At 25.4% G+C, this 14,373-nt stretch overlaps 1 protein-coding gene across 1 annotated transcript; it reads right to left on the bottom strand.

The window, feature by feature from the left end:
• Nucleotides 1–11,214: 11,214 nt before the first annotated feature.
• LOC132953209 (uncharacterized) lies at nt 11,215–13,951 on the bottom strand. The gene has a single exon (XM_061025732.1). It carries the CDS (start codon nt 13,912–13,914, stop codon nt 13,249–13,251), a length of 666 nt encoding a protein of 221 aa, XP_060881715.1. The 5' UTR covers nt 13,915–13,951; the 3' UTR covers nt 11,215–13,248.
• Between the last annotated feature and the right edge of the window lie 422 nt (nt 13,952–14,373).

Raw genomic sequence — 14,373 nt, 5'->3', positions numbered from 1 at the left:
ATTTATCCACTAAACATAAACTAGATAATCTGTGAACTAGAATTTAAAACTCAATAAATTACGCTTATATTAACATATTCATTGTTGGAGTACATCATTTCAAATAATAAAAAAACATTATTTGTTGACGAATAAGACTTCAGACAATTGCAAATACATTAGTCACCTTTTGTTACATTAGTTGAACCCAAAACTAGAATTGAGAACTCAAAAATTATGTTAATATTAACATTATTCATTGTTGGGTTACATCATGTCAAATTAAAAAAAAACATAATTTGTCGACGAATAAGACTTCAGACAATTGCATATACATTCATCCACTATACATAAACTAGATGATCAGAAAACTAGAATTTAGAAGTCAATAAATACTTTGATATTAACATTTCCATTGTTGGTGTACATCATTTCAAATTAAAAAAAAACATAATATGTTGATGAATAAGACTTCAGACAATTGCAAATACATTAGTCACCTATAGATAGATTAGTTGTACGCAAAACTAGAATTGAGAACTCAAAAATAACGTTAATATTTACATTATTCATTGTTGGGTTACATCATTTCAAATTAAAAAAAAAAATATAATTTGTTGCTGAATAAGACTTTAGACAATTGCAAATACATTTATCCTATATAAATAAACTAGATGATCAGAAAACTAGAATTTAAAAGTCAATAAATACGTTGATATAAACAATTTCATTGTTGGGGTACATCATTTCAAATTAAAAAAAAACATAAGTTGTTGTTGAATAAGACTTCAGACAATTGCAAATACATTAGTCACCTTTTGTTACATTAGTTGAAACCCAAAACTAGAATTTAGAACTCAATAATTACGTTAATATTAAAACTAATCATTGTTGGGGTCTATCATTTCAAATTAAAAAAAAAACATAATATGTTGATAAATAAGACTTTAGACAATTGCAAATACGTTTATCCACTATGCATAAACTAGATGATCAGAAAACAAGAATTTATAAGTCAATAAATACGTTGATACTAACATTTTCATTGTTGGGGTACATCATTTCAAATTAAAATAAAAACATAAGTTGTTGTTGAATAAGACTTCAGACAATTGCAAATACATTTATCCACTAAACATAAACTAGATGATCTGTGAACTAGAATTTAAAACTCAATAAATTACGCTTATATTAACATTTTCATTGTTGGGGTACATCATTTCAAATTAAAATAAAAACATAAGTTGTTGTTGAATAAGACTTCAGACAATTGCAAATACATTAGTCACCTATAGATAGATTAGTTGAACTCAAAACTAGAATTTAAAAATCAATGATTACGTTAATATTAATGTTAATCATTGTTGGGGTACATCATTTCAAATTAAAAAAAAAAACATAATTTGTCGACGAATAAGACTTCAGACAATTGCAAATACATTTATCCTATATAAATAAACTAGATGATCAGAAAACTAGGATTAAGAAGTCAATAAATACGTTGATATTAAAAATTTCATTGTTGGGGTACATCAATTCAAATTAAAAAAAAACATAAGTTGTTGTTGAATAAGACTTCTGACAATTGCAAATACATTAGTCACCTTTAGTTACATTAGTTGAACCCAAAACTAGAATTTAGAACTCAATAATTACGTTAATATTAAAATTAATCATTGTTGGGGTCTATCATTTCAAATTAATAAAAAACATTATTTTTTGACGAATAAGACTTCAGACAATTGCAAATACATTAGTCACCTATAGATAGATTAGTTGAACACAAAACTAGGATTTAAAAATCAATGATTATGTTAATATTAATGTTAATCATTGTTGGGGTACATCATTTCAAATTAAAAAAAAAACATAATATTTTGATGAAGAAGACTTCAGACAATTAAAATACATTTATCCACTAAACATAAACTAGATGATCTGTGAACTAGAATTTAAAACTCAATTAATTACGCTTATATTAACATATTCATTGTTGGGGTACATCATTTCAAATTAAAAAAAAACATTATTTGTAGACGAATAAGACTTCAGACAATTGCAAAAACATTAGTCACCTATAGATAGCTTAGTTGTACGTAAAACTAGAATTTAGAAGTCAATAAATACTTTGATATTAACATTTCCATTGTTGGTGTACATCATTTCAAATTAAAAAAAAAACATAATATGTTGATGAATAAGACTTCAGACAATTGCATATACATTAGTCACCTTTTGTTACATTAGTTGAACCCAAAACTAGAATTGAGAACTCAAAAATAACGTTAATATTTACATTATTCATTGTTGGGTTACATCATTTCAAATTAAAAAAAAAAATATAATTTGTTGCTGAATAAGACTTTAGACAATTGCAAATACATTTATCCTATATAAATAAACTAGATGATCAGAAAACTAGAATTTAAAAGTCAATAAATACGTTGATATAAACAATTTCATTGTTGGGGTACATCATTTCAAATTAAAAAAAAACATAAGTTGTTGTTGAATAAGACTTCAGACAATTGCAAATACATTTATCCACTAAACATAAACTAGATGATCTGTGAACTAGAATTTAAAACTCAATAAATTACGCTTATATTAACATTTTCATTGTTGGGGTACATCATTTCAAATTAAAATAAAAACATAAGTTGTTGTTGAATAAGACTTCAGACAATTGCAAATACATTTATCCACTAAACATAAACTAGATAATCTGTGAACTAGAATTTAAAACTCAATAAATTACGCTTATATTAACATATTCATTGTTAGGGTACATCATTTCAAATAATAAAAAAACATTATTTGTTGACGAATAAGACTTCAGACAATTGCAAATACATTAGTCACCTATAGATAGATTAGTTGAACTCAAAACTAGAATTTAAAAATCAATGATTACGTTAATATTAATGTTAATCATTGTTGGGGTACATCATTTCAAATTAAAAAAAAAACATAATATGTTGATGAATAAGACTTCAGACAATTGCAAATACATTAGTCATCTATAGATAGATTAGTTGTACGCAAAACTAGAATTGAGAACTCAAAAATAACGTTAATATTAACATAATTCATTGTTGGGTTACATCATTTCAAATTAAAAAAAAACATAATTTGTCGACGAATAAGACTTCAGACAATTGCAAATACATTTATCCTATATAAATAAACTAGATGATCAGAATACTAGAATTAAGAAGTCAATAAATACGTTGATATTAACAATTTCATTGTTGGGGTACATCATTTCAAATTAAAAAAAAACATAAGTTGTTGTTGAATAAGACTTCAGACAATTGCAAATACATTAGTCACCTTTAGTTACATTAGTTGAACCCAAAACTAGAAGTTAGAACTCAATAATTACGTTAATATTAAAATTAATCATTGTTGGGGTCTATCATTTCAAATTAATAAAAAACATTATTTTTTGACGAATAAGACTTCAGACAATTGCAAATACATTAGTCACCTATAGATAGATTAGTTGAACTCAAAACTAGAATTTAAAAATCAATGATTATGTTAATATTAATGTTAATCATTGTTGGGGTACATCATTTCAAATTAAAAAAAAAACATAATATGTTGATGAAGAAGACTTCAGACAATTAAATTACATTTATCCACTAAACATAAACTAGATGATCTGTGAACTAGAATTTAAAACTCAATTAATTACGCTTATATTAACATATTCATTGTTGGGGTACATCATTTCAAATAATAAAAAAACATTATTTGTTGACGAATAAGACTTCAGACAATTGCAAATACATTAGTCACCTATAGATAGATTAGTTGAACTCAAAACTAGAATTTAAAAATCAATGATTACGTTAATATTAATGTTAATCATTGTTGGGGTACATCATTTCAAATTAAAAAAAAAACATAATATGTTGATGAATAAGACTTCAGACAATTGCAAATACATTAGTCACCTATAGATAGATTAGTTGTACGCAAAACTAGAATTGAGAACTCAAAAATAACGTTAATATTTACATTATTCATTGTTGGGTTACATCATTTCAAATTAAAAAAAAAAATATAATTTGTTGCTGAATAAGACTTTAGACAATTGCAAATACATTTATCCTATATAAATAAACTAGATGATCAGAAAACTAGAATTTAGAAGTCAATAAATACGTTGATATAAACAATTTCATTGTTGGGGTACATCATTTCAAATTAAAAAAAAACATAAGTTGTTGTTGAATAAGACTTCAGACAATTGCAAATACATTAGTCACCTTTTGTTACATTAGTTGAACCCAAAACTAGAATTTAGAACTCAATAATTACGTTAATATTAAAATTAATCATTGTTGGGGTCTATCGTTTCAAATTAAAAAAAAAACATAATATGTTGATAAATAAGACTTTAGACAATTGCAAATACGTTTATCCACTATGCATAAACTAGATGATCAGAAAACAAGAATTTATAAGTCAATAAATACGTTGATACTAACATTTTCATTGTTGGGGTACATCATTTCAAATTAAAATAAAAACATAAGTTGTTGTTGAATAAGACTTCAGACAATTGCAAATACATTTATCCACTAAACATAAACTAGATAATCTGTGAACTAGAATTTAAAACTCAATAAATTACGCTTATATTAACATATTCATTGTTGGGGTACATCATTTCAAATAATAAAAAAACATTATTTGTTGACGAATAAGACTTCAGACAATTGCAAATACATTAGTCACCTATAGATAGACTAGTTGAACTCAAAACTAGAATTTAAAAATCAATGATTACGTTAATATTAATGTTAATCATTGTTGGGGTACATCATTTCAAATTAAAAAAAAAACATAATATGTTGATGAATAAGACTTCAGACAATTGCAAATACATTAGTCATCTATAGATAGATTAGTTGTACGCAAAACTAGAATTGAGAACTCAAAAATAACGTTAATATTAACATAATTCATTGTTGGGTTACATCATTTCAAATTAAAAAAAAACATAATTTGTCGACGAATAAGACTTCAGACAATTGCAAATACATTTATCCTATATAAATAAACTAGATGATCAGAATACTAGAATTAAGAAGTCAATAAATACGTTGATATTAACAATTTCATTGTTGGGGTACATCATTTCAAATTAAAAAAAAACATAAGTTGTTGTTGAATAAGACTTCAGACAATTGCAAATACATTAGTCACCTTTAGTTACATTAGTTGAACCCAAAACTAGAAGTTAGAACTCAATAATTACGTTAATATTAAAATTAATCATTGTTGGGGTCTATCATTTCAAATTAATAAAAAACATTATTTTTTGACGAATAAGACTTCAGACAATTGCAAATACATTAGTCACCTATAGATAGATTAGTTGAACTCAAAACTAGAATTTAAAAATCAATGATTATGTTAATATTAATGTTAATCATTGTTGGGGTACATCATTTCAAATTAAAAAAAAAACATAATATGTTGATGAAGAAGACTTCAGACAATTAAATTACATTTATCCACTAAACATAAACTAGATGATCTGTGAACTAGAATTTAAAACTCAATTAATTACGCTTATATTAACATATTCATTGTTGGGGTACATCATTTCAAATAATAAAAAAACATTATTTGTTGACGAATAAGACTTCAGACAATTGCAAATACATTAGTCACCTATAGATAGATTAGTTGAACTCAAAACTAGAATTTAAAAATCAATGATTACGTTAATATTAATGTTAATCATTGTTGGGGTACATCATTTCAAATTAAAAAAAAAACATAATATGTTGATGAATAAGACTTCAGACAATTGCAAATACATTAGTCACCTATAGATAGATTAGTTGTACGCAAAACTAGAATTGAGAACTCAAAAATAACGTTAATATTTACATTATTCATTGTTGGGTTACATCATTTCAAATTAAAAAAAAAAATATAATTTGTTGCTGAATAAGACTTTAGACAATTGCAAATACATTTATCCTATATAAATAAACTAGATGATCAGAAAACTAGAATTTAGAAGTCAATAAATACGTTGATATAAACAATTTCATTGTTGGGGTACATCATTTCAAATTAAAAAAAAACATAAGTTGTTGTTGAATAAGACTTCAGACAATTGCAAATACATTTATCCACTAAACATAAACTAGATGATCTGTGAACTAGAATTTAAAACTCAATAAATTACGCTTATATTAACATTTTCATTGTTGGGGTACATCATTTCAAATTAAAATAAAAACATAAGTTGTTGTTGAATAAGACTTCAGACAATTGCAAATACATTTATCCACTAAACATAAACTAGATAATCTGTGAACTAGAATTTAAAACTCAATAAATTACGCTTATATTAACATATTCATTGTTAGGGTACATCATTTCAAATAATAAAAAAACATTATTTGTTGACGAATAAGACTTCAGACAATTGCAAATACATTAGTCACCTATAGATAGATTAGTTGAACTCAAAACTAGAATTTAAAAATCAATGATTACGTTAATATTAATGTTAATCATTGTTGGGGTACATCATTTCAAATTAAAAAAAAAACATAATATGTTGATGAATAAGACTTCAGACAATTGCAAATACATTAGTCATCTATAGATAGATTAGTTGTACGCAAAACTAGAATTGAGAACTCAAAAATAACGTTAATATTAACATAATTCATTGTTGGGTTACATCATTTCAAATTAAAAAAAAACATAATTTGTCGACGAATAAGACTTCAGACAATTGCAAATACATTTATCCTATATAAATAAACTAGATGATCAGAATACTAGAATTAAGAAGTCAATAAATACGTTGATATTAACAATTTCATTGTTGGGGTACATCATTTCAAATTAAAAAAAAACATAAGTTGTTGTTGAATAAGACTTCAGACAATTGCAAATACATTAGTCACCTTTAGTTACATTAGTTGAACCCAAAACTAGAAGTTAGAACTCAATAATTACGTTAATATTAAAATTAATCATTGTTGGGGTCTATCATTTCAAATTAATAAAAAACATTATTTTTTGACGAATAAGACTTCAGACAATTGCAAATACATTAGTCACCTATAGATAGATTAGTTGAACTCAAAACTAGAATTTAAAAATCAATGATTATGTTAATATTAATGTTAATCATTGTTGGGGTACATCATTTCAAATTAAAAAAAAAACATAATATGTTGATGAAGAAGACTTCAGACAATTAAATTACATTTATCCACTAAACATAAACTAGATGATCTGTGAACTAGAATTTAAAACTCAATTAATTACGCTTATATTAACATATTCATTGTTGGGGTACATCATTTCAAATAATAAAAAAACATTATTTGTTGACGAATAAGACTTCAGACAATTGCAAATACATTAGCACCTATAGATAGATTAGTTGAACTCAAAACTAGAATTTAAAAATCAATGATTACGTTAATATTAATGTTAATCATTGTTGGGGTACATCATTTCAAATTAAAAAAAAAACATAATATGTTGATGAATAAGACTTCAGACAATTGCAAATACATTAGTCACCTATAGATAGATTAGTTGTACGCAAAACTAGAATTGAGAACTCAAAAATAACGTTAATATTTACATTATTCATTGTTGGGTTACATCATTTCAAATTAAAAAAAAAAATATAATTTGTTGCTGAATAAGACTTTAGACAATTGCAAATACATTTATCCTATATAAATAAACTAGATGATCAGAAAACTAGAATTTAGAAGTCAATAAATACGTTGATATAAACAATTTCATTGTTGGGGTACATCATTTCAAATTAAAAAAAAACATAAGTTGTTGTTGAATAAGACTTCAGACAATTGCAAATACATTAGTCACCTTTTGTTACATTAGTTGAACCCAAAACTAGAATTTAGAACTCAATAATTACGTTAATATTAAAATTAATCATTGTTGGGGTCTATCGTTTCAAATTAAAAAAAAAAACATAATATGTTGATAAATAAGACTTTAGACAATTGCAAATACGTTTATCCACTATGCATAAACTAGATGATCAGAAAACAAGAATTTATAAGTCAATAAATACGTTGATACTAACATTTTCATTGTTGGGGTACATCATTTCAAATTAAAATAAAAACATAAGTTGTTGTTGAATAAGACTTCAGACAATTGCAAATACATTTATCCACTAAACATAAACTAGATAATCTGTGAACTAGAATTTAAAACTCAATAAATTACGCTTATATTAACATATTCATTGTTGGGGTACATCATTTCAAATAATAAAAAAACATTATTTGTTGACGAATAAGACTTCAGACAATTGCAAATACATTAGTCACCTATAGATAGACTAGTTGAACTCAAAACTAGAATTTAAAAATCAATGATTACGTTAATATTAATGTTAATCATTGTTGGGGTACATCATTTCAAATTAAAAAAAAAACATAATATGTTGATGAATAAGACTTCAGACAATTGCAAATACATTAGTCATCTATAGATAGATTAGTTGTACGCAAAACTAGAATTGAGAACTCAAAAATAACGTTAATATTAACATAATTCATTGTTGGGTTACATCATTTCAAATTAAAAAAAAACATAATTTGTCGACGAATAAGACTTCAGACAATTGCAAATACATTTATCCTATATAAATAAACTAGATGATCAGAATACTAGAATTAAGAAGTCAATAAATACGTTGATATTAACAATTTCATTGTTGGGGTACATCATTTCAAATTAAAAAAAAACATAAGTTGTTGTTGAATAAGACTTCAGACAATTGCAAATACATTAGTCACCTTTAGTTACATTAGTTGAACCCAAAACTAGAAGTTAGAACTCAATAATTACGTTAATATTAAAATTAATCATTGTTGGGGTCTATCATTTCAAATTAATAAAAAACATTATTTTTTGACGAATAAGACTTCAGACAATTGCAAATACATTAGTCACCTATAGATAGATTAGTTGAACTCAAAACTAGAATTTAAAAATCAATGATTATGTTAATATTAATGTTAATCATTGTTGGGGTACATCATTTCAAATTAAAAAAAAAACATAATATGTTGATGAAGAAGACTTCAGACAATTAAATTACATTTATCCACTAAACATAAACTAGATGATCTGTGAACTAGAATTTAAAACTCAATTAATTACGCTTATATTAACATATTCATTGTTGGGGTACATCATTTCAAATAATAAAAAAACATTATTTGTTGACGAATAAGACTTCAGACAATTGCAAATACATTAGTCACCTATAGATAGATTAGTTGAACTCAAAACTAGAATTTAAAAATCAATGATTACGTTAATATTAATGTTAATCATTGTTGGGGTACATCATTTCAAATTAAAAAAAAAACATAATATGTTGATGAATAAGACTTCAGACAATTGCAAATACATTAGTCACCTATAGATAGATTAGTTGTACGCAAAACTAGAATTGAGAACTCAAAAATAACGTTAATATTTACATTATTCATTGTTGGGTTACATCATTTCAAATTAAAAAAAAAAATATAATTTGTTGCTGAATAAGACTTTAGACAATTGCAAATACATTTATCCTATATAAATAAACTAGATGATCAGAAAACTAGAATTTAGAAGTCAATAAATACGTTGATATAAACAATTTCATTGTTGGGGTACATCATTTCAAATTAAAAAAAAACATAAGTTGTTGTTGAATAAGACTTCAGACAATTGCAAATACATTAGTCACCTTTTGTTACATTAGTTGAACCCAAAACTAGAATTTAGAACTCAATAATTACGTTAATATTAAAATTAATCATTGTTGGGGTCTATCGTTTCAAATTAAAAAAAAAACATAATATGTTGATAAATAAGACTTTAGACAATTGCAAATACGTTTATCCACTATGCATAAACTAGATGATCAGAAAACAAGAATTTATAAGTCAATAAATACGTTGATACTAACATTTTCATTGTTGGGGTACATCATTTCAAATTAAAATAAAAACATAAGTTGTTGTTGAATAAGACTTCAGACAATTGCAAATACATTTATCCACTAAACATAAACTAGATAATCTGTGAACTAGAATTTAAAACTCAATAAATTACGCTTATATTAACATATTCATTGTTGGGGTACATCATTTCAAATAATAAAAAAACATTATTTGTTGACGAATAAGACTTCAGACAATTGCAAATACATTAGTCACCTATAGATAGACTAGTTGAACTCAAAACTAGAATTTAAAAATCAATGATTACGTTAATATTAATGTTAATCATTGTTGGGGTACATCATTTCAAATTAAAAAAAAAACATAATATGTTGATGAATAAGACTTCAGACAATTGCAAATACATTAGTCATCTATAGATAGATTAGTTGTACGCAAAACTAGAATTGAGAACTCAAAAATAACGTTAATATTAACATAATTCATTGTTGGGTTACATCATTTCAAATTAAAAAAAAACATAATTTGTCGACGAATAAGACTTCAGACAATTGCAAATACATTTATCCTATATAAATAAACTAGATGATCAGAATACTAGAATTAAGAAGTCAATAAATACGTTGATATTAACAATTTCATTGTTGGGGTACATCATTTCAAATTAAAAAAAAACATAAGTTGTTGTTGAATAAGACTTCAGACAATTGCAAATACATTAGTCACCTTTAGTTACATTAGTTGAACCCAAAACTAGAAGTTAGAACTCAATAATTACGTTAATATTAAAATTAATCATTGTTGGGGTCTATCATTTCAAATTAATAAAAAACATTATTTTTTGACGAATAAGACTTCAGACAATTGCAAATACATTAGTCACCTATAGATAGATTAGTTGAACTCAAAACTAGAATTTAAAAATCAATGATTATGTTAATATTAATGTTAATCATTGTTGGGGTACATCATTTCAAATTAAAAAAAAACATAAGTTGTTGTTGAATAAGACTTCAGACAATTGCAAATACATTAGTCACCTTTAGTTACATTAGTTGAACCCAAAACTAGAATTTAAAAATCAATGATTATGTTAATATTAATGTTAATCATTGTTGGGGTACATCATTTCAAATTAAAAAAAAACATTATTTGTTGACGAATAAGACTTCAGACAATTGTTATGGACTAGGAGTTGAGTTAACTGCCTAGCTCATAAAGTTGCAGGTAGCAAGACTGATGGATGAGGAGTTCTTCAGGTAGAGTTGAATAATAAGACTGATGTAAGTTATTTAGGTTTTTTATTGAAAATTGTTCTAAGTACAATTTGAGAATTTATTATGTTGCCGTGCGTGAAGGTGCTCGCCTGTACTATGGTGCTACACGTCTAATCTACAGGCCGTTTCGGGTCTGGTTTTATAGGGCCTCCTGCTCTTCTACTTCCCCCCTAGTCTATCGATAACTCCGTGGATTTCACAGGATGCTGTTTACATTCCCACGCCTGGTTAATCGGAGAGTCGTGTCCGTTTTATTTCGTTATCATGTTTTGCCGTATATGGTATACGCTATCCGACAATATTTAGATACTGTGCATTATATATATATATATATATATATGTATAGTTCGTAAGCAAATTCTAAATATTATATTCATACATTTATGATTAAAGCGAGGTTGTAAGACTTATTAAAATGCAAAAGACCGTATTGCCCTCTTGTTATATTTCCATAGGCTTTCTAATTGGATATATGACTTTGATTTATTTTAGCCGAATTTCTACGTGCTGATATTTATCTAATCTTTATGTTGCCAAATGTGGCCGAAGGCGAAACGAGCACAATAATACATTATGCGTATTAGGGGGTTCGTTACACCTCCCCTCTTAAAGTCATATTTTACTGTTCTAACATTAAAATGTGGCTTATTTCTAAATTTCAGTACAAGCACCTTCCCTAATTTACAATTTTACATTCATAAGTTATTTGTTACAATTACAATCATGTTTACAATAATTATCATTTTACAATTACATATTTTGGTTACATTATTTCGAAATATTCTCTTATTGTTTTCAAAAATATACGTACAATCCACAATATATTTTTGTTACATTGATTTTCAACATTAAGTACAATTAAACAATTCATTTATCATTTGTTAATTCTTGTTAGATTACAATTAGTATTACAATATATCATTAATTATTATCTATGTTAGTTTATAATAATAACATATAGTTTTTTTTTTTTTTTTTTCTTTTTTCCACACTTTCACTTATTTTAGTGTTAGTTTTTATGATATCAATGCTTAAAGTTATTACAATATTTTCTTTTTGTTTATATAATATATATATACTTTCTTATGTATTTCATTTCCAACACCGTGTTAACAATATTAGTTAATAAATTTAATATCATATATATATCCTTTTTCTTTTTACCTTAGTTCTATATTTTACCTTTATTTCCCCCATATTTTCTATTTCTTATGCGTATATATCTAATTTTTTTTTTCCATTGTATATATATACCTTCCATTTAAATATTTCAAAATTCTTTATATCTAATATTAGATTGTTAATTTAATTAATTTTTTTTTTTTTTTTTTTTCACTTTCTACAATATCGTTTGTATTTATCTTATTTACTGCGGATCTATCACTCAAACATACTATTTAATCAAAGTTGTGTTTGTGGTGTAGACCAGCATTAAAATGATTTTATCTTTATTTATTCTTTCCTTATCTTATTGAGATTTGTTAAATCCATTTGATCGATTGTATGATCCATTCAAAGTTCCATTATATTCACAACTATTAAATGTATCACCAATTGATCAAATGCCTATATTTTTTCTGAAGATTTTATCTCGCACGGAATATAATATTGTACCACTAATCAAATCTTATTTTTTCTATTAAATTACTTGGCACAGTATTACATTCCAATCCGAATTTTATCCGAATCGATTTCTATTTTCTATTTTGTAGATTTTTTTTTTACATGGGACATGACATTATTCCACCGATCATAATTTAAATTCTATTGATCCACCGTCATAATGTCATTCCCCCACCTAATTTCAATTCCTATTTCTTCCTCTGTAATTAAAATAATTTAAATTACTATAACATACTTATTACAAAATTACCCTCATATTGTTATATATAATATTTTTTTTTTTTTTTTCATTAATCTAATTCTACTATTTTGTGAGATTGACCATTTTACAAAAAAAAAATATTTAAAACTTTTAATTTCCAATTATTTCATTAATTAAAATATTTTATCAAATTTGTGTATCCTTGTTTCCTCAAAACCATATTGAATATACATTTTGTGAACCTCACGTCCATTTTCGGGTCGTGAGCGTAAGTCATTCTATGTTTTTTCGAACACATTATACTGTGAGTTTCCTCCAAATTTAACATTCTACCATTTTTTTCAAATGAACCTATTTCATATCTAAATATAATTTCTTTTGTTCTTAGCTTCTCTAATTTAACTGTAAATTCTTTTGTAAGGTGTTCATCATAACAGGTTATATTCAAAATTTCATATTTATCTATACCCATCCTTTGTAAAATGTTTCTATCAGAATGCCCATTCCACACTACTATTACGTTTAACTTATCTCCATTCGAAATATACCTTTCAATGTAATCTGGTTTTAAATTATTCAGACTAGAATTCACACTTTTCTCAAGTTGCGTTAAACATGCCTCCTGTAGTACCTGTTTACATTTTAGAATCCGCTTGATCTCCTTTTTGGCCAACAGTAATTCATGAACTTTCATTTCTCTTACTCGTTCATGAAGTGGCAAAAGTAGCGGTCTCCCTTCTAGCTTTCGAACTTTGCACTTGTTCAGGCTGTTCGAAATGGCTCCGGATATTACCACTATACTCGTTCTATTCATCATGGTGAACTCAAAATCCATGATGACGAATTTGACTTCCCTTCTATTTCAAAATTTATTATTAAATTTCAATATCTATATTATATTTTAACATTTATTTATTTATATATTTTTTTTTTTATATATATACTTATCCTTATAATGATTCTAGTATTATCGATTATTAATTAATTTATATTATATTAATATTTAAACTTACATATTATAATATTTTATTATGTATTAATTATATTTTTATTTTATTTGCGGTAATACGCTTTTTCCTTTGCTTTGTTCTTGTTCTACTTGAATAACACCTTTAGCTGTATTACTTGCGGTTTCCGCATAGGACTTACTTTTTCCCATTCGTACCATTTCATACCGTGGTTGTCTTAACGACGTTAGTTTACATTTATATGTTATATATATTACAAATATTAACATTAATGAAAATACTAATAATCCTATGGTTACATACAACAAATAGTTGCGTCTATCGTT

The sequence above is a fragment of the Metopolophium dirhodum genome, unplaced genomic scaffold, assembly GCF_019925205.1.
Source record: "Metopolophium dirhodum isolate CAU unplaced genomic scaffold, ASM1992520v1 scaffold1, whole genome shotgun sequence".
Lineage (NCBI taxonomy): Eukaryota > Metazoa > Arthropoda > Insecta > Hemiptera > Aphididae > Metopolophium > Metopolophium dirhodum.
This window is presented reverse-complemented; position numbering and strand designations above follow the sequence as displayed.

Excerpts from the sequence above, each read along its gene's own strand:
- LOC132953209 (XM_061025732.1), bottom strand. The coding sequence starts at position 13,914 with ATGGATTTTGAGTTCACCATGATGAATAGAACGAGTATAGTGGTAATA.